The following is a 20,975-nucleotide window of genomic DNA, read 5'->3' as shown; positions in this document are numbered from 1 at the left end:
GGAGCGCGTGGCGGGCTCCGCGCCTTCGCCGTGAGGCGTCCGCCATGACGGGCGGGGACACCGGGGACACCGGAGGCTCCGGGCCGGCGGGGAAGCGGCGACTCGCTCCCCATCCACCGGCCGGCCCTTGTGCCGCTCCCCCGCTGCGTGCGTAACCCCCTGGGAGGGGTGTTTAAGGCAGTCGGAAAGCTGCGGGCGGGCAGCGGCGGCGCGAGGGGACAGAGCGGGAGAAACCTGAGGGGAAAAATCTCGGTACCGGCCTGACTGAAACCGGCCCCAGGCGGGCGGGAGCGCTGCAGGGCTCCGCACAGCCCCAGCCTGCACAAGTGCGGTTTCTACCACCTCTTCACCGCCCTCCCTAAAAAAAAACAAAAACCAAAAACCAAAAAACCCCAAACCAGCAGCTTTAAAAACCAGTAACTACAACTTCAGCCTTCTGTCTCCGTAACTGCTGGAGACACGTTTCCGATAGTGAAAGAGCCTGACTTAGACAATAACAGTATGACCAAGTGCCTCTGGAGGATTTAAAAGCACCACAAGCCGGCGTCATGAAACAGATGCAGTCTGCTTTTAGCTACAGGAAGAAATCAGGATTAATAAGTCAAAACTACTCTTCTGAACTAAAAGCTATGAAGTGCTCCTGATGGCTGCCAGGATGTTGTTTCCTTAGGAGAAGGAAAGGGCTGGTCCGGAGCTGGTGGGTTTCTCCCAAAGGAATGCCCCTGACCTTACCTGATTGCATTTGCAAAGACTAAATCCTATAAGCACACCAAGTAGATTCAGGAGGACAGCTGAGACTTCTTCAGGACACAGGGATAGAACCTCAGGATTCAAGGGATTTTTGTAGCAACAAGATGTGTGCCCATCCAGATCGTTTGCTTTCTTTTCTGACAGCGGAGATGGAGCATTAAAGGTATTTCTGTGGCACGAGTAGCAAACACTTTCAGGAATGATAACGTAAAACAGTCCTGTCCAACCGATAGAGTTCCCATTAAAGCAAAACATACCCTTTCCAGGTTAATGGTGTGATCTGAATGAAGTGTATCAGTTATCTTTATTATCACAGGGATGGGAAAACTAATTAAAGAAATATATATCAGCTCTCCAAGTACTATGGTCAAAAGTTTTAGCTAACAGCTTTGATTTAGAGACAGCCTCACAGACCTGAGTGGTCACATTTACAGTATAGTTACGTTGTTACAAATGGAAAGTTTACAAAGTTCATGTAAAAAGTAATCAAATGTTCATGACCAGAGTTATCTGAAGTTAGGAATTCTGTTCTGATTGTCCTTCCACTTTGTCCTATCCCCTTTGCATTAGTATTTATGCTTTCAGAATTTGGCAGGATGCTTCATTTTCTTTTCAGTCCACCTAAAATAACAATTATTAGATGTCAGATTTCACATTCTAAAAATAAACTGAGTTGGCTTAAGTTCCGGTACCACAGATGGCATCAATAACAATCAAAATGACCCTTTGAAATATATTTTCCTAAAGAGCATCCAACAGATTTCAAGTGTTTGTGTCCAAGTAATACACTAGAAGTGTACTTGAAAGAGTATATAGCCAAAAGCTGCTTAAGGGGGCAGCGAGGGGGAGAATCAGCAGTATTTCCTTAAAAATTGTAGTATGTGATTTGTCCTTCATATATTAGCTTCTCAAGGTGACAATACATACCTAAAGAGAACTCAAATGGTTTAATTACACTTAAATACCAGTCACTTAAGATCTTAAGAATGTGATGCTATTAAAAAAATTGATATGATTTTTTTTCCCTCGCAGCATTTTAACTTATGTTCTTGCCAATTTAGTAAACAGTTTTGTAGGTCTGCTCCACATGCAACTGTGTTAAAAATTGTTTCATACCAATATGTTTTCCATTAGAGGATTTTTTTCAAGTATAGCTACAGGGAAAATGTACCCTATGAAAGGAAGCAGAAGCTTCTAGGACGAGTGATGTACACATTTCTCCTGTCTATTGTGAGCAAGTCAGATGGTATTTTGTACTTTAACTTTTTACTGAACACCTCTATAAAGCACTTTTTGGTCTTTGTCTATAACTGGGGAAACTATGATAGTATCTGTAATGTCATATGGCAAGATCAATGCAAGCTGAACCTGCCTGCTAACAGGAGTTTAACCATCACCGTGTTTGTCAATATTTCTGCATTTGGCCATCTCCATCTGCAAGGCAGAGCTCATCCTGCTTTCTTGCCTCGTGAAAACAAATGCAAAATATAAATAGCAGCAGTTGTATAGCTGATTTAGGAGGAATATTAACACAAAAAGACATGGCAGAACTATACAGTTTGACTGTTTCTGGGACATAATACCGAAGTTTTTAAAGATAATAGGAATTCTGGTTTTGGGGAGGGAGGTTATAGTTTACAGTAACATTTCTGCCTAAATCTGATTGTTAATTTGAAGATAAAACATCTAATATAGCTATGTGTGTTTTCTTACCTTGGGGAGTCAATTCCACTATCTCCTGTGATGCTGTGGTTTTCTGTCCCTTCCAAGTGTTTCTGTCCTGGTATCACAGCACATGCACTCTTAAAATCCAGATCTTTTTTTCCCAGAGACTTTCTAGTTTCTCTGGTCTGTGAGCCCAAAGCACAGCATGCCACTACTTTGCCGACCTCATAGGTGAAGTTCTGCAAAGTATCAGCATCTGAGTCAGCCTCATTAGTGTGGCAGAATTCTTCTACAGCAGGTTCAGTAAGGCCAGTTCCTTCTTCCTTTTTGTGACTTATCAGAACAACCTGACTGCACAAACAGCTTTCTTGTGTGAAATCTGATTTTGCTTGTTCTTTTAAGCCATCTATTGATTCTGCAAAACTAGCAGTTTCCTTATATTCATGCTCTACAGAATCATGTTTATTTACAGTTGAGCTGTACCATGCAGCATAAGTATTAACCTTACAGTTTTTTAGGGACGTAGCTGTCCCCAGCTTTTGCACAGCTTTACTCCAGCCTCTTGTATCTGAAAAAGCATGGTCAGGAAGCAGATGACATTGTTCATTGCCTTCAAAATTATCATCCAGATGTAATGAGCTACAGGTGTCACCATCATGTGCTTTTTGGTGCAGAAAATGGCAGCTATCAGTAAATCCTTCACTTTCTGGCTTCATTGATCCCAGATGGCTGGCACAGTCATATTTAAATATTAGTTCACTCTTTTTGTCGATCTTTTTTCTGTATTTCACACCATTTTTTTTAATCAGGTTAACATTGCTTGTATCATTTGAAAGATGGACATTTTGAAATTCATTTGCTGTTTGATCTAATAACTCACACACAGTGTCAGCTTTGCACCTGCAATACTCATCTTTCAGATGTAATGAAAATTTTGCACCTTCTTTAGACACACCGTTATCTTCAGTGTGCGAGTGAGGGGATTTTTTAATATCCCCAGGAATTTTTTTGGCTATTCTTCCGTAGATGTTTTCTTCAGAAATATTACTCTCCAGAAAGAATTTACTTTTAGTATCTACTTGCAAAGTATTGCCTTGCGGATAACTAAAGCTTTCACTTAAACTGTCTTTCTTTGGTTGGAGGGAAGACCTCTTAGCATGGAGTAGTTTGTGTTGCTTTGCTTTGTCAGCCTGTGTTTCGGTAGCCAGCTGTTCAGTTTCGTAGTCAAAGATTTTTGAGGAGTCCAAGGACCGTGGCCTTTGTAAAGCCTTTTCTTGCTTTTGAATCCTGGACTTCAGCTGACTGTTAATAGTACCTTTGTACCCTTTTGCATAAAAGTTACGTCTCCATGACAGACCCTGAAAAGGGTTCTTAATTTGTTTTTTATATATGACCTGGGATTCCACTGCTACATCCAATGGCTGTTGGTTTCTGATAGGCAGTGAAAGGTTCTCTTCCAGTTTCTTATTCTGGGATGTTAGCTCATATATGTGAGATTTCCTGTTGCTTCTGCTAATCTTCTTGTCTGTCTTTGATTTGGTTTTCCTGGTGTGTTTTGCTGTTTTACTTTGTGTCTTTTGAATACAATCCTTTGAAAGGTGGTTTTGCCTGACTATTGACATTTCAGCCGACGTACTCTTACTGATACATTTTTTCTGCTCCTCAAACTTCTGCATTAATATTGTGTGTTTAAGCAAATTATCAACTGTAAGAGTAGGGTTAATACGCTTGATGATTTCGTGCTCAATATCATGTGGAATATTATCTAAGTCATCTTCATCCCTGACGGGCCACTCCTTGGGAGGAAACTGGGCTGAAAAAGTGGAATACTCCTTCTTAGGCTTTTCTTTTTTAGAAGCACTTCTCCAAAAAAGGCCAAGGCCAAACCTTTCACTTTTCAGTTTCCTTCTCACAGATGTCAGAGATTTAATGGTGTCCCAGGAATGGTGTTCAGCAGATGTGGAGATCCCTTGACTTTGAATTGAAGGCTTCAATTCACTGCAGCCTTTCTTACCCCCTCCATTAGGTTCATGGTTCATTAGCTGCCGATGTCTTTGTTCACAGAGCACATTCTGGTCAGGGAAATGATGGCAGGATCTGTAACAGGATACGGTAGGAATGTTTTCTTTCACTAGGTTTGTACAGCACTCAATGTTTACCAGGTAAGTGATGGAAGGTGGTGAACAGCAACAACTGTCCTCCAATGGGACCCTTCCATTGTCTTCCATGGCATCATTTATGATAAAGTATGTGTTGGGAGTCACAATGAAGTATCCTTCTCCCGTATGATAGATTTTCCTTTCTTTAATTAGAGCGCCAAGGATATTGTATAAGATATTGTGGGAGGGAACTGCAATGCCTGCAACAAAGACAGAAATATTTCAAATCAGAAGTTTTCAAATAAAATGGGAGCTGGCCAAAAAATAAAAGCAACAGATCTGGAAGCAACTGAACATGAAATACCCATGTATTTAGTTCACAGGATTCCAAAAGAAGTTTGCAACTGACCTGGCAACTGAAGTTTGAGTAGGGCATACTCAATTTCAACATTAAAGTGTCCACTATCACCAAACAAAACGCAGGATTTCTTTTTTTTTTTTAATACATCACTACTCTACTGAGCTTCCAGAACCAGCAGTTGTTGTTGCACCCAGCTGTCCTCACCCACAGCCTGGAGCTCCCTGCAGAACAGGGACAGCCCCACTCTGCAGCAGTGTCCACTCGTGGAGGGCAGTGAGGGGGTGCCCAAAATCTTGGGGCTGCAGCCCTGAGTCAGGGAGAGCCCTTCTGGGCCAGCCAGGTGAGGGCAGCACAGAAACATCATCCAGCCGAGAGCTCCCTGCATAGGTGCAAGCCTGCTGGTGCCTTATCTTATAGATCAGTAAAACCCTTTTTAACTCTGCTGAGGCCATTCCTCACTGATGAGGTGAGGTCACCCCTGAGGAAGAAGGTAAAGGCCAGCTGCATTTCTGGTTGTCACTGCAGCACTGTTGTGATGGAGTGTAGGATGTTCTTCAAACAAGCAAGGATATTCTCTTTGTGTCTCTTAGGATATGATGTTCATGAGAGAGACCTTCTGCCAGGTACAAACCAAACAGTATGTTGTTCAAAGCACTTCCCTCTTGGCAGGTTATTAAACAGTGGCTTTTATCATTCTCTCTGAAGCTTCTGGTGTAATTTTGTCAGATGACAATTGCTACTGAAGTTTACTTCACTGAGACTGGCCTCAGCTACTGTTTTTTGCCTCAGGTGTCACTGTCCCACAGTCATTAGTCTAGTGACCTGCTGCTCCAGGCTTCTGTTGATCTCCTGGCCACCAGCAGAATTAAATCTTCCAGTAAGGTGAAAACAGCAAGAAATATGCTCTCTCCCTACGAAGTTCAAGAGCACTCCTTCTGGCTGACCTAAATATGCTGGTTTGTGGTTGTCTCAGTGTACAAATGGACTACACCATGTTCCTGGCAGCATTCCAGGCCAGTTTATAGCATTGCAGTAAAATTCTTCCCACTAGTGAAAATGCCTACCAGATCAACCTGTAACTTTTGCAGAGCCATAAGATCAAGAAGACTCAAAAGAGGCAGCTCAGTATCAAACCAGGCAGCCTCCTGCAGAGGGCCATAATGAGCCTTTACAAAGGCTCACACACACACACTTCAACATTGCAGATCTAAGGGAAACAGAACATTTTTCAGATTAAAAACATAGTATTTAAGGGAAGTGGCTGCTATCCCATCGAAAAGCAGCATTAAAGCTCACTTAGTGTATGGAATTTGCTTTCAGGAAGGAAGGGGGGAGTTTGACCAACGTGCCTCAACTTGAGGCTGGTTATATTTTTTGATAGAAAACACCAGATGTAGACTCCTCCCCAGTCCCTTTGCTATCAAAGTCAGCTATGTTCCTGTCTCTTAAAGGAGGACTCAAAGTCTTTGTGGTCTGACACACAATCTGTTTTATGCTGTTCCATATCTGACACCTAAATACTTCATCTATGCCATCTCACCCTCTAGAAGGGGCATACCCTCAACATGCTACTGCTCTCAATCCCCTCTCTTATTCTTAAAGAAGATTTATTAAAATCAGTAAAAAGGATTAAATTCAAAACAATCTTTGTGACACATATTGATGAGGATAGTATGCACATTCTTGTATTCTACCAGTTGCCTATTAATCTATATTCTTTCATATTGCCAGTTTTGCTTGTAAACATTCAGTGATCACCTGCCCAATATGAGAAACTCAGGCTTTATGATATAGTCACTTTTAAAATGAACACATTACCTGGATAATTTTTTACTAACTGCTCCACTAAAGTCTGCTGTGTGACCATCACCTGATCTGCATTCATTTCTGATACAGTACGGCATATTCCTTCTGACAGAGAGATGGAGTGCAAGTGCGAGAGAGGATTCATGAGAACAGGTCACATCACCTGAAGCCCAGGAGGAGGGGAAAAAAAAAAAAGAAGAAAAAATAAAAAAGATTGTTTGAATGGAATAGCATTCCATTTTTTTCTATTAGCTGTGACAGGTTTTCACTGAAAATTTCTTGTGTTGCCTCAAAATAAGCACCTTATCCTCAGCAAATTTTGTTTGGCAATATACTCAGAAATATTTCTTACGGAAGTGAAATGGCTCTAGCATTTTTCAAGTGCCTTTGTAATGAAGGAAAGAGATGGTTACGTTAAGCATGTTAGTTTGTTTGGTATTAAATTCCATCTTAAACCATCATTTAGCTTAATAAACAGGGAACTGAGAAAGAGAATTATGCCTGAAGACTGCTGACTGTTTAGATAACCGTTTACATATGAAGCCATGCAGAATCTGGATTTCTCTAAGCAGCTAAGAGATTATTGGATGTCTACCTTTATCAAGTACAAAATCTTGTTCACCGAGTCAGAATGCAGGGAAGAAAAGACTAGCAACAGGCTTTGTCCCTTGTCTAGGACACAAACTTGAACAGAAATGGTAAAAATTCCACCTTTTAGACTGGGCTCTAGAACTAGAGATTATCTGCTAGACTGGGCAGAGGGCAAAAATTTGTTACAACTGCATGCATTTTATAGGCTACATTACCATCTCTCCTGGTGAGAGACAGTAGTGTTGTCCCTGTTCCGCACCATGAAAACAGAAGCTCAGAGGGGCTAAGAGCAGGGCCCAGCTCTGCCAGTAACTCTACAGCCTCAGCCCAGGGGGCTCAAAAGGGTCTTGGTCCTTCACCTCAACTCCCCCACCCATGAAACACAAAGATAAACACTGCTCTGTCCCCTTCGCAAGATGTAAGAACAAGCCCAGCAAGTACTTCTGACACAGTACCAGTGAATAACGTAGGAAAACGTGAAATAAATGTTTTCCCTGAAAGCTGATGACGAAGCACAAAGCAGGGACTCACCTGAGGTCTGCACATGCAGTAAGACAATGACCGCATACACCTTCTCAGATTAAAAGAAAAAAAAAAAGGTTTGGGGTTTTTTTTTCTGTTTTTTCAAATTAGACTGATAGTTTGTTCCCACTACCTGGCAGTGTTCTCTGCTTCCCTCTTCTGTGTTGCACAGAAAGTCCCTGGGTATCCTCAACTGCCAGAGCAGGCAGAAGGCAGCAGGGACTCCTGGTTACCCCATAAGGCTAAAATGAGAGTTAAATGCTAACAGTAATTTTCCTGCAAGTAAGAAGTGACATCTTAGATTAAGTGATATTCACATTTAACTAAACTTCAATTGGATAGGCTGTTGGATTACTCTGTAACCTGATATTTGTCCTTTAGGCAGAAAATACAACACAAACATTTCTCTGAGTAAATGAATTAAGCAACAGCGCTTTTAAGAGTTTAAATTGCTCTTGACCTTTGTTTTACAACTGCTGCTATGTTCAACAAAAAGCACTCAGAAAAAGGTCTTGGCATCCAGTTCCCTCAGTGATGTTGCTAGGATACTCCTTGCAGGTGCAGAAACCATTGCGAGCTTTCTTTTTCTATGGGAAAAGACTATCAGCATCCAGTAATAACTCTTGTGAATAGTTTGCTGTCTCAAGTCTCTGCTGTAGGCACACAGTGCTGCTGCTGCCAGTTTTACCATTTGTTCCTGCAGAGCACCAAACTGCTAAGGAGTAGAACACCAAGTGTAATCAAAATTTATTCGTTATGTTTATTATTATTATCTTCCTATCGTTGTCTGCATCTGTCTCGCAGCCTGAAGTCCCATGTCTCTTTTCAGGGAAGGTCCTTTCAGAATAATATTTAAAGCATTGAGCAAAAGACAGCTTGATACTGAAGGAAAAACAAAACAACAGTAAAATTGTGTTCAAATGCAAGTCTGTTTAAATTAACTATTGTAGATCAGTAGTGCCAGAGTACATACATGCTAGCAACATGAATATTAGATACCATTCCCACCTGACTTTGAAATAAAATATGAAATAGTGAAAACAAGAATTAGATCACTGGCAGCATTGATAAGCTATGTGGGAAAAGGGTCAGGCAGCACCCTACAAGTGTCTATCAATTTCTTATTAAAAACTTTGTTGTTTTGCTTTCCATAGCTAAATAACTGTTGTAGTTGTGCTTCAGATGTTCTCCCAAGTTTGATGGAAAAAGATAAAAGTTGCATCCCTTAGATTTGCACAGGGAGCAGTCTTAACGATTTGTATGAGTTGTGTCTCATAGGCCTGATGCAAAATCACCAAAACGCCATGCTCCTTAAAGCTCTTCAGTATCTGTCCCTTTACAGCTCAAAAAAGACTGCAGAATCATCTGCCCCCTTCTGTACTCTACATAAAGCATCTGATGAGAACCATCTTCCTGGTTTCTTCATAGTTTTTCTAAAGGAATTGCTTATGCCTGTGTGCAAGGTACCTGTCAGCAGTTGAGGAACTCAGGTTAATCCTCTTGATCATTTAAATTACAGCACAGTTCCCATTTCACGCTCCGCAGCTCTTGCAGAATCGTGTTTACCAACGCCAATCTAGGCAGCTCGCCAGTACTTGTGCATTATTATCCTTCAGTTTGGTTTACTTCTCTATTCAAACTCTGCTCATTAACTGGACACCTGAAACCCAAAAATACCCTTTTGGAGCACGTATGGGTCACAATGTGGGGAAGTCATCTGTACTACGAGCATCGGATAACAAAACTCAGTGCACAGAAAAGCCTCTGGGTATTCTTGACTAGCACAAAGTGATTTTTTGTTCCATCTCTGTAATGTGAGCATTATAATTTTTCACTGAGCTGTTTAACAGTTGCTGAATTTTTGCGTCTTCTGGCTCTGAGACAAATTACACACAAGACAAGATTTATCTGGATAAAACACAGGCTAATTCTGGGGGAGTGAACAGAAAGGGATTTTATTACAATAGCACTCAATTTACTTCTTAAAAGTTTGGGTAAACAATTTATATAACAGTAAAGGGTTAACTGTAAATTCATTCCAGGAAAAAAAGGCAAATAAAGAATAAACTGCCTTACATGATTCCACCTACATCTGTTGAGACAGAAAAGACACAGCACATAGAAATATAATATTGACTTTTCTGTTTTGTAGCTGGAAAGATCTATCTTGGAACTGCGCTGTATGCTCTGTTAAGTTGAACATGCAAAGGATCCCGCAGATCCTGTGCCTTTTTGCATGAGAGCCTTGGTATGTTTGATGCACTTCATTTTTTTCAGAAATGCACCAGGAATGCTATAAGCAAATACAGTTCTGCTGGAACTGCGAAGCTTCTGCTTTTCTATAGACTAGAGTACATTGTGCTCACATTTTATAGCAAAAATTTCATTTTAGAATTAAAGATGATGAATTTTAACGAGCAAAAACTGAATAAGGGCATCATAGAAAGTTGGGAACTATAGCAAAACACTTTTTGAACATTAACGAAGATTTTCCAAGACATTTCCTTATAAAATAATAAGAATTCTATGTAGATTATAAAGACAGATTTAAGATCATTAAACATTGTCAATTTTAAATATATAACAGAGAAAGTCTATTTTGGCACAAATATTGTGTACTAGATCCTGTTTTCAGAAACATCCTTCTACTGGAACAAGGAGTAAATAGTTTGATTACATTAAAACTATCAAATCTTGTAACATGTTCAGTCTGTTATTGAAACAAACAAAAACTCTCGGGAACAGCAAATGATATCTTTCTGTTTGTTGACTATTTGGTACAACTCTCAAAGAGAGAAACAAAACAAGTAGGTGTCAGTTAAGGTCACTGATGCTTCTTCGAGGGATATTAAAGAAGCTGCAAATACGTCAAAATGTCAGACTTCTATACATACTGATTCCTGCAAGAACAGACACTCTCAAATCAGGACAATTAGGCAAACAATATCCTACAATTGGACTCAATTGCTGGTTTTTACAAACAGAAGATGATGCCATGCAACTTGTAGGAAAAAGAAAAAGGAGCACCACTTTTTCTGCCTTCCTGACAATGCTCAGAAGTCTATTCCCAATTAAAAGTGTTATAAATTTTAAAAAATAAGACCTATAGATGCTTTCTGAGGTTCCTAGCCAAGAGCCATTAAATCCTTACTCTAATCTTAGAGCTAACGGCAACCCACAGCCACGTTTTCTTTCATCAGGAACAAAAAAACCCCACAGACGAGTATAATGGAAACAGAGGAAGATTCAAGAAGCGAGGCAAGAGCTCTCTCCTGCAACCTAAGTTCAAGCCCTCAGATAGGAATGAGTTACACAGCAGACACCAACGTGTTCGGTGTGGTACAGTTTTCCTTGAGCTGAATGCAGTTTTTGCTGTTGAAGCTTGTATCTCTGATCTTCAGAGAGATCAAGCCCTTCAACACTTACCGAGGCTACTGACATGTCCACTTAAATGCTCCAAGAACATCTTGGGAGCAGGTTTCAAGCTCCAAAGGTCCTGACTGAGCACATGTGCAAGCATACAGCTTCAAATACACCATTTAAAAGAAACCAGCACTTCTGCTTGCTTGCAGACTAGCAGGCGAGTTGGCCATCAGAAATCTGTGTTGCACCCACCACAGCTGGCAAAATAGCCACCAAGCCTTGGGACATTCCGCTGTTCACAGCATAACTGGCAGAGAAATTGAACTATGAGCAACAACACTCAAAGTCATTATTTTTCATCTATTTTAGTATGCCAGTAGCTTTAAAGCCAATTCACATATGGCATTGAACATAACAAGCACAGCTGACAGCAAGGAAGATAATCTTTAACCATTTCAGCATTCGGTGTCAGGCTTGATCATAAAAGACAGATTGATTCAAAAACTTCATTGCAGGGAGATAAAAATAACACAAGATGAAACAGTCCCAGGCAAGTTGAAAAACCATCAGTGAGTAGCCCATGGAGCCAAACTAGAGAAGAGGAATAAACAAGTCACTGGCAGTTTCTCTGTCTCTTCTAACTGTCCGCAGGAGATGTCATCCACTGCTACATGAATTTGACACAAGCACATCTTTTCCACTTGTCCTGGTACAAAACAGTCTCTTCGCTACCCTGGCATTTCTCCACTAAAACAGCTCTGCCTTTTCCATGCTCCCAGCACTGTCCTCTCTTCCACAATAAATCTCAGACCATCCAAATAGCTCTTTAATGTCAAAAGCTTTATTCTAAGCAGAAAGCATTACAGGGTGTTGGTTACGTACTTACCTATGCAGTGAAAAACTTACTATAAAAACACCATCCTGCAGTTGTGCGTTCCTGTGCCTGTGTAGCTAAAGGTCAGCTCCAACTGCTGCAATATTTCCAGGGCTGACTGCTTTGCCTGGAAATGTGTTGTCACGCAAAAGGCAGTCACAAAAAGTACACAGTATAAAGTTATGGTCATGGGAGTTAAGATATGGTCACATCTCCCCTCCCCAGAATGGACCAAAATTCACTTCTTTGCATACTCCCTGGCTTCAGCTCACATTTACCTAGCCAAAGAAAGTCACACGCTAGTCTTTCAGAGAAACAGCACCCACAGAGCTACTCAAAAGAGAACACAGCCCCCTGCAGAGGCTTTCTAGCAAACCATGAATCAGGGGACACGTGACAGCTATTATGTCCAACCCACTCTCAGGCAACACTTGGCTAAATCCCACCGAGTGCAAAAGAAGCTGTCAGAGCGCTCTGCAGTTGTAGCTTCCCCCTGACCCAGGTCCTTGGCTTGCAGTGAGGACAGGAGCCACCAGCACGCCCTGAGGTGGAACCAGGCAGTCCTCAGATCTTGTTTCAGGGCCTATCCCACTGCAGGGAGTCGTCTTTTTTTTTCATTCAGCTGAGAGCAAAGCTTTGATGGGATATGGACAACTTCCCACCTGCCTGAGCAGCTTGTGATGTTGATGGATGTGCACAGCCACTTTTCCTTCCACTCTCCCTAAAAGATTTCCAACTTTAAAGATGTTCCCTATGCTAGAAAATAAGTTCCTACACCCTTTCATTGGGCTAGAATTTATGGCCCACAGGAAAAACAAAACAAAACAAACCCCACAAAACCCACAATACAAAACAAAAAACAAAAAAACCCCAAACCAAACACCACCACAACAACAAACAACAAAAAAACCCATCATCAATACCAACCAATCAACAACAAACACCAGTTTAGAAATGAAAAGCAGCATCTTTAGCACCAGAGGAGGTCTCAGAGGAGTTGTTTGGACACTGCAGATTAAACAGCACTAGTTTGGACTTGGAGACCTTAGCTCACAGTTCCCAAACCTTTCTGCATGGCTTTGGCAGTATTAAACACCCTTTCCTGTTACAGTTCATCTAAATTTCAGCCAAAAGCAAGCAACAGAAGACAAACGTAGAAACTGAGCACCTCCGCTGTGCCACAGAAGACTCAGTAAATATCTTTTCAAAAGCCAGTATAGCAGAACCCTTACTGTGAAAATATTGGGTTGTTGGATCTCACAGACCAAGGTGAAGCCTCCAGTGGAAATTAGAGGTGTGCAGGTGCCTGTGGGATGTTGAAAATGTAGAAAAATTCCAGGGGAAAAAGTAAATGATGCAGTCCATGAAGTACCTAAGCAAGTGATCTGAATGACAGGCTAGCTTCGCTGCAATATTTTCATGGGAACAAGCGAAATATTTCATAATTTCAATGGAATTTTCAGCCTTGGTAGCTCAGCATATAGCTGGCCATAGCCCACAAAAGAGAAATCCAGTATCCAGAAAAAAAAAATATTGCTATAAGACAAAAAATAAAGCTTGCACTTTTTTTTTCTTTTTGAAAAGCAGAATAAAGTTCACAGAGCTTCATTGCGTTTCTGTTTTTCAAATAGTGTTTCAGTTTTTCAAAAGACTGATTTTGCTAAACAAACACCAGTTGCAGTTTCAGTCATTTCACTGCCCAGAAATCTTTCTGCTTCAGTACAAATCAGGCTGCTTATGGAGAAGCGGTGCACTGCCAGTGAATGGAACATGGATTGCTGCTGATGCATCAGTATAAGATAAAGCGTACTAGGAAAAAAAAGTCTTACATTATATATTCATTACTCGCAAGGGCTTCACTGTATTCTCACCAATGAGGGCAGTTTGTTGGGGTTTGCATATTGAGCTTTCTGTTTGTTAGCAGTTTGATAGCACTGTACGAGTCACGTTAATGGTGCACACTACTAGCATCTTTTTACTTCAGTTTTCCAAGGAGTGTTTTTATAAAACATAGCAAAGAATTAGCAGAGTGGCTCTGGATCTATGTTGTTTGAGAAATGCAGATACCTACATTTCTCTAACCTGATGTTTAAAGAAAACAAAACAGATAGCAAGAAAAATCTTATGCAAGCACCACAGCAATTTTATCAGGTTAAAGAAAACCATGCTGCCATCAACCTCAGCTTCTCTGTGTACATCATGCTTCATTCTTTACATTTTTAGCTCATGGACTATATAATCAAAAGATCACTAAATCCTTCTAAGTAGGAAACAAGAAGAAAACTTGTCTGAATAAAGGCACTCACCTCTTTCTGCTGATACTCCAAGCAATTTTTATTTGGTACTGAATGAAAGCAAGGCATTTAACAAGGCTCCCCAGTATTGCAGAGGCTCATATTACTCACACTGCAACAAAGGCCAAGAGCATCCTGCGCTGTATGAACAGAAGCAGAGCCAGTAGATCAAAGAGAAATATTATCTGCCTCTACCTGGTGCTTGTTAAACCATGTCTGGCATACTAAGTCTAGTTTTGGGCCCCTAATATAGAAAAGACATCTAGAAATGGGGGCACATTCAGCAGAGTGCCACCAAGATGGTCAGGGCTGGAACACTTGCCCTGTGAGCCAAGGCTGAAGGAACAGTTCTTGTTAAACCTGGAGAAGAAATAGCTTTGGGGTGACCCGACAGCAGCCCCTTGAGAAGATGGAGCCAGTCTCTGCCCAGCAGTGCGTGGTGGGAGGATGAAAGACAACAGGCATCAGTTTGGAACAGAAGAGTTTCAGACTGGCTATAAGGAAAACTTTTTTGACTTTAAGAACAGTGCAGCGGTGCAGCAGATTGCCCAGAGAGGTTGTGCAGCCTCCAGTCCTGGGGAGTTTCCAAGATGTGACTGGATAAAGCCCTGAGCAACCTGGTCTGACCCCATAGCTGACCCTGCTTTGAGCAGGAGGTTCCCAGGAATAAAACAGTCATCCAGTCATCTGGTTTAGTTGGATGCCAGTACCTGTGCCTCCCACAGCCGTTTTCACTCTCCACTTCGACCACCCTGCTTTCCGTAACCCAATGCAAAGACACTTTTGACCTCCACCGGCTGTGAAGTTTTCTTGGGTTACATCAAGGTAAAGAAAAAAGGTTACACTTACATCATGCGGTTAATGACACCATGCAAAACAGCATCCGTATGGTAAAACTGTTTGTTTTCTCCTCAACCTTCAAACAAATAGGTACTGTTTTTGTAACATTTTTTTCATAACTGAACTCCATCTGTATGGGCTTGTTGTTAGAGCTGGTCCTCTCCAGAGCGATGGAGCGATGGAGCAGACCTGTCCTAAAGCAAGATGGGGTATAAAAAAAGCTAAAACTAGGCTTGAAATGAAGTCTCTGATTTCGAAACTGTATCAATGACCTTAGCAAAAGCACTGCTGATGAATGCAATTTATTTGATTAACTGCAAGATATTAACACAAACTCTTGTTTTTCCTGACTGAGACAGACTAAAAAATAGCACTGTTCAAATTATCCCCATCCTAAAAGAGCGTTAAGACAGTTAACATCTGCCGTTCAGTATTCAAGGTGCAAGAATTCAAAAGACTGAGGATAGCACAGCTCAGCCTGTTTTCATGAATTTTGTTTTCTCACTCAAAAGACAGAGGCAAGAGCTGCTTCTGCTGAAAATCTTTAGCACTGAGAAATACACAACACATATCAAGTTCTTCACAACTAATCTTGTTGAGGTTATTTTTAGAAAAAAATAGAGTAAATTAAACTGAATTGAGCTTATCATAAAAATTTTACACTTCTGTGCTACTTGTTAAGCAGTGTGACTAGATACTACTTGCTGAGAGTGAAAAAATTTGCATGCACAAACACTTTTACGGATTACACTTTTCAGGTAATTCAAGCTGAGCAGATCTAGTAAATGTATCAGGATTTTGAGGAACGGTACAGTACTTCGTACCTTGCTGCTGTGAGTTCAATTGGCAGTTTGAATAGAGCATTTGGGTTTAGTGCAACACATATTTAACTGAGAAAAGGCTTTTATAATACAGGATTAATACCTTAGTAAGAATTTGATATGGAAATGCATGAAACGTGGTGGCTTCATCTGAAGCCAGTGGTAAGGGCTGAATGCCAGCTAAAATTAGGTGCTAAACAGTATGAAATTATGTAAGGTTTACATAGCCATTGCATGGAGAGAATTAAATTAGTAAACAAGAAACAGCAAGGTAGACAAAAAATTGTCCTTCAAGGAGTATAAATATTTTCTTCCTTTTTCTCTCCTGAAAACATATCAACAGAGTCACCACTGGAACAATTGTGATAACCAGGAAAACCCAGTTACAACAGAGTATGCAAGTTAGTAAGGTCTAAATCAGATAATTTACAGACAATAACTTTAAAAGTAATGTTTGAGAATGAAACAGTTAAAAACTCATTTAAACTGTTCCTCATGTTCTGGCAGCCTATACAGAGCAGTGCAAAATAAAGCACCATTTCAGGTGATCCACTCTTTTCAGGCCCAAAGAAAATCAAAAGGAACAGCACTCTAAATAATCCTAAACAACCCAATATGAAGTATGGACCACATACTGTGAGTTACATTTCAGAGAATCCAGCACGATTGAAATACAAAATTATTCTCCTTTCACTTGCAAACCTACATCCCTGTTTGTGAGGCAGGATGAAAGACACTGGAAGAAAGGGACTCCAAAAGAAAGGAGTCCCATGAAGCACATCCCCAGCCTCTTGCTGAGCTGCCATCCTCATTGCGATTGTGTGTTCCTGTGTGTAATTAGAGTGCCTGACAAACAACATCCACTCCCAAGTCACGACCTTTTGTAGGCAAAACATGAATCAACTACTCACAAGGCCATCATTTCATCTGTAGCTGCTTTAAGACACACAGCAGAATGATGCTGACACTGGCATTAATTCCTGTGAATAAATTTAAATTATTCAACTGAAAATAAATCTGTCTTAAAAGCTTGCCATGTCCATTTTGGAAAAGCATTTGTCTCTCATTTTAAGCAAGGTTGAAAATTGCTAAGAAGGAGAGAATACCCAAGTGTGCAGTTAGAGATGGACTCCAGGTGCACCGGTTCCACAAGTGGCACTTCAAAACTGTTCCTGAAAGCTGGCACAAGCATGCAGAGAAGCTCAGCTTGTGAGCACCTCCGGAGCGAGGTGGCCAGTGCCTGCAGAGCCACATGTCTGCACTGCAGAGGTCATTCAATAAGTTACACTTGGCTGTCATCACACAGGAACAAATATAGTTCCCAAAAACTGCCTCTGTGCCCTTTGGAAGGTAATTACAGCCCACGAATACAACAGAAGTTTTACTCTTTACTCCTCGAGCTGTTGCTTTTTCAGGAGATTCAATTCCACCCCTCTCCTATCATAGGGATTCTGTCTCAATATCAAATTAGCATTAAACCCCCTCGAAAAATCAAGGAGCTTCAGAGACCCTCTCTGCCTATTTTTTAGCTATTAATACTTCGCTGAGTGCTTCTCTTCTCCCAAAGTTCTGGGAGGGACTCTCACAAGGGAAAGAGAAGTGAGGAGCTAGAGCTATCAGATTACCAAATGCACAAACAACAGGAACATAAAAGAATTCCTTGTCTGATCTCATTCCAGTTCAGTCAATACCTCCAGCAAAACCAGATAAAACTTAACATTTCACCAAAAAAAGTGTACTGTCCTTTCAATGTCACTCTTCAATAGGATATTTTCCAGGTGAGATAAATTTGCAGCCTGCAGTAAGGACTTAAGAGCTCAGCAGAACCCAATAAGCAAAACTCCCATTAAGAGTGACGATCAACATGTTATGCGACCACAGAAGAGTCAAAGTCTGTATGCAGGGCTTTCTTCGCTTTCCTTGTGAACGATTTGTAGCCCTGCAACGGAGATGCTGAACCAGCAGCAAATTCAGCCTCGAAAGGCTAAGCAAAAATGTTTCAATGTCCTATTGTTCGCTTCTACCCGATAGGAATCACGAAAAGGGAGTCAAACAGTTCAGACACTCGGAGAAATGCTGCTGTCCAGAAAAATGCCAGGCTGGGATGACAGAAACGAGCTGGTTACAACCAAGCTACTGAGATGGATTCTCCTGGACTATCACCCCATTTTCTCTCTTCAAAGGCTCTGGAGGTCAGTGTCCTCAAACTGAGTATTTCCAATTGTATCTAATGTCAGTTGAAACCCCTGCTCCTCTCCCCCCTGCCCTGCGCGCATCCCCCGCGGCCGTACAGGAAAGGGAGGAGGGAGCAATTTGCCCCTCGTTTGGTTAACAATTGACTGAATAACTCGGCTAAACACAGGAGATGGTCCGACAGAGGGATGTTAGCATTTCGACAGAGACCGCTCAGTTATCGGATCGAGAGGAAAAGGTTTTTTTAAACTAGCTCCTACTTCACCCGCTGAGGGAGATTTGAATTGCCTTTCTTCCTTTCCGTCCCCCAAGGAGGAGAATATAACAGCTTCTACCCAGTCCTGGGTGTACCATGCAAACCAAAGCTGGGCTCCACATCAGAAGGACAGAGGAAGACATTTTGAACTTTACCTGGAAATAAACACAGAAGGACAGTTTGTGATTCTTTATAAGCTTTTGGGACTGGATTTTCCCGTTATTTGATTAAACTTCCGGTGTCCGACATCAGTCAAGGTGTAGTCTATTCAGTGAAGTCAGGATGTCCTTCTCCCCAGTATGTTTCTCTAGAGCAAACCTCATTTGAACGGCTGAGATAAAGAGTAACACAGAGATCTGCGGGACCACAGTGTCTTCTAATAATGAGAAACAGCCAGGAAAGCTCCTTGAGATACAACAGTGAGGAGGATTTCTGAGTGCCAAGGGATTTAAATCCAGCGTGCAACAGGGACCAGAGCATGCCAAGACCCTAGCATAGTTCTTCATTGAAATGTAACCTGGTAAAATTAGTGCTGTAGTGCTGCATGCCCATTGCTTTGCATTCACTGTTCAGCCAACAAGCGGTTGTGGATTAAAAAGGAAAAAACTCAAACCAGCTGATTTTTCTCAGGAGTCTGAAAACTTGATCTCAACACTGTTAATGTACCATGGCCAAGGACAGAGATACTGCAAGCCAAGTGATTCTTATCACTGACACCTGGTGCCCCAGATATCTGCAAAAATTCACCAAACACTGCTGGAGTTTACAGATGCTGCTTTTGCTACATGCTACAGGAAATGTTTCCTAAGAACCACTTAGGACATTGCTTGGTTCTTAACATCCCAGCCATAGTTATGAAGCATGAGAAACCCAAGTGGCTTGAATTCCACATTACTGCAAACAACAATATGAGAGCAGGTAGATTAAAAAAAGACAGCAAACATAATACCAACAGCTTCATTTTTAAATATTGTCAAATAATTTAAAACCCCAAAACTGAGAAATATTTGTCCCTTGCATTTTAGTTGTCTAACTCGTTGCTTGCTTTCCTAGAGCAAAATATGTATAAGGAAAGGCAGAAAAGTCTTCCAGAGCAGAAAATGGTAATTAAGGTGACTGATGGTAGAGAACTCACAGAATACATCCATTTTAACCAGAAAATTACCTAAATAAAGACACTCAAATTGCAAAGTGGTTTCAGTTAAGCTTCCAGAAGTGGAAGTAAAACCATAAAAACATCACTTCAACATCAAATGTCTGAAAAAGTGAAATTCACAAAGAAGCTTTTTGAAAGGCATGTGATTAAATAGACTGTGACAGAACTCTAACTTGTTGGGAACCCCTTTGGGTGTTACTGCAGCAAGAGAGAAGATGGTAGGGGAAATAATGTAATTCATCTACCAAAGTAATTGACATTTGGATTTAGCCAGCCATGCTGTGCATCAGAAAAGAGGTTACTGGGAAGCAAAGAGGTAAAAACCAAAGGAGTGAAGGACTCTCTCTAAATCATCTCTAGGAGACTGGCAAGTAACGTATCAATATTCACCAGTGATATAAAGCTTAAGAGGCCTGAAGAGAGAACAATTCCCAACATACCTAGTGATATTACTGCTTTTTAGATGGAGATCAGTAAGTAAACCACTGTTTTTCCTTATAATACCTCCCCTGGATTAAGAGTTCAGAGGTCAGCAGGCTCCTTGTGATCAGGGAAGAACAACTCATGCTGGAGCAGATGTTACCAGTTTAGTAAAGTTATCAGAGTGCCTGAGGAATGAGGCTGCATTAAGAGATCAATTCCTAGCCAGAAAATGGGGCTGCAACAGGGACTGGCTATTCTACACAAATTATTGGGAAAGAAAGTGGAATATCAGAAACAGAAAAAAATAGTATCTATGTGATTTAAATTAAAGCCAGCGTTAAGACAAATATAAAGAGGTTCACCTGGCCAAGGACAGCACAGGTTAGACATCGGAAATTTTCCCATTTAAAATTTTGAAACAGAACAATAAGAATTCCTCAAGTCTTTCAAAAGTTGACAAATTTCTTGCCTTGAGAAATAATTCAAAACTGCACTTTTACTTGAAGAACTGCTGGTTAGCTTTAACAAAAAGCTTTTGTGGTCTAATTATATCCAGTTCTGCCAGAGGTAAAATGTACTTCTAAGTTAAACTATAATTCATCCCTGGACAGAGAGGATTACAGAGCAATGCTCAGGTAACAATAAATTTCTCAAATAATGACAGCTATTAAAATCTCTACTAACCTTGGGAAATCCAACCGAAAAGGGATTTGTTTGCACTTCACCAAGTACCTAGTGGTTAGTACGGGGCTGAACAGCTCTAAGTCTTCAGGATCATCTACTTGGTCTTTGTTTTCAGCATTCCTGGTTTGGCTGCTAATGCTTCCCAACCTTTAGTTTTGGGAAAGTTTAAGCACGAGCGGTTCACATCGAATGGTTAAAGCAGACATCTGAGCTGACGTAAGCAAAGACTACATTGCTTACTTATCACTTACCTGCGTTTTCTCAGGAATTAGAACTT

General features: G+C 41.0%; 1 protein-coding gene across 1 annotated transcript; it reads right to left on the bottom strand.

Moving 5' to 3' along the window:
• Positions 1-1,299: 1,299 nt before the first annotated feature.
• On the bottom strand, positions 1,300-7,816 carry STOX1 (storkhead box 1). The gene is made up of 4 exons (XM_065639296.1): positions 7,794-7,816; positions 6,694-6,836; positions 2,464-4,774; positions 1,300-1,371 (listed from the first exon to the last, which is right to left on the bottom strand). The coding sequence occupies exons 2-4, from the start codon at positions 6,824-6,826 to the stop codon at positions 1,332-1,334; spliced, it is 2,484 nt and encodes an 827-aa protein (XP_065495368.1). The 5' UTR covers positions 6,827-6,836; positions 7,794-7,816; the 3' UTR covers positions 1,300-1,331.
• Positions 7,817-20,975: the final 13,159 nt, after the last annotated feature.

Source organism: Caloenas nicobarica, chromosome 7 (assembly GCF_036013445.1).
Source record: "Caloenas nicobarica isolate bCalNic1 chromosome 7, bCalNic1.hap1, whole genome shotgun sequence".
Classification (NCBI taxonomy): domain Eukaryota; kingdom Metazoa; phylum Chordata; class Aves; order Columbiformes; family Columbidae; genus Caloenas; species Caloenas nicobarica.
This window is presented reverse-complemented; position numbering and strand designations above follow the sequence as displayed.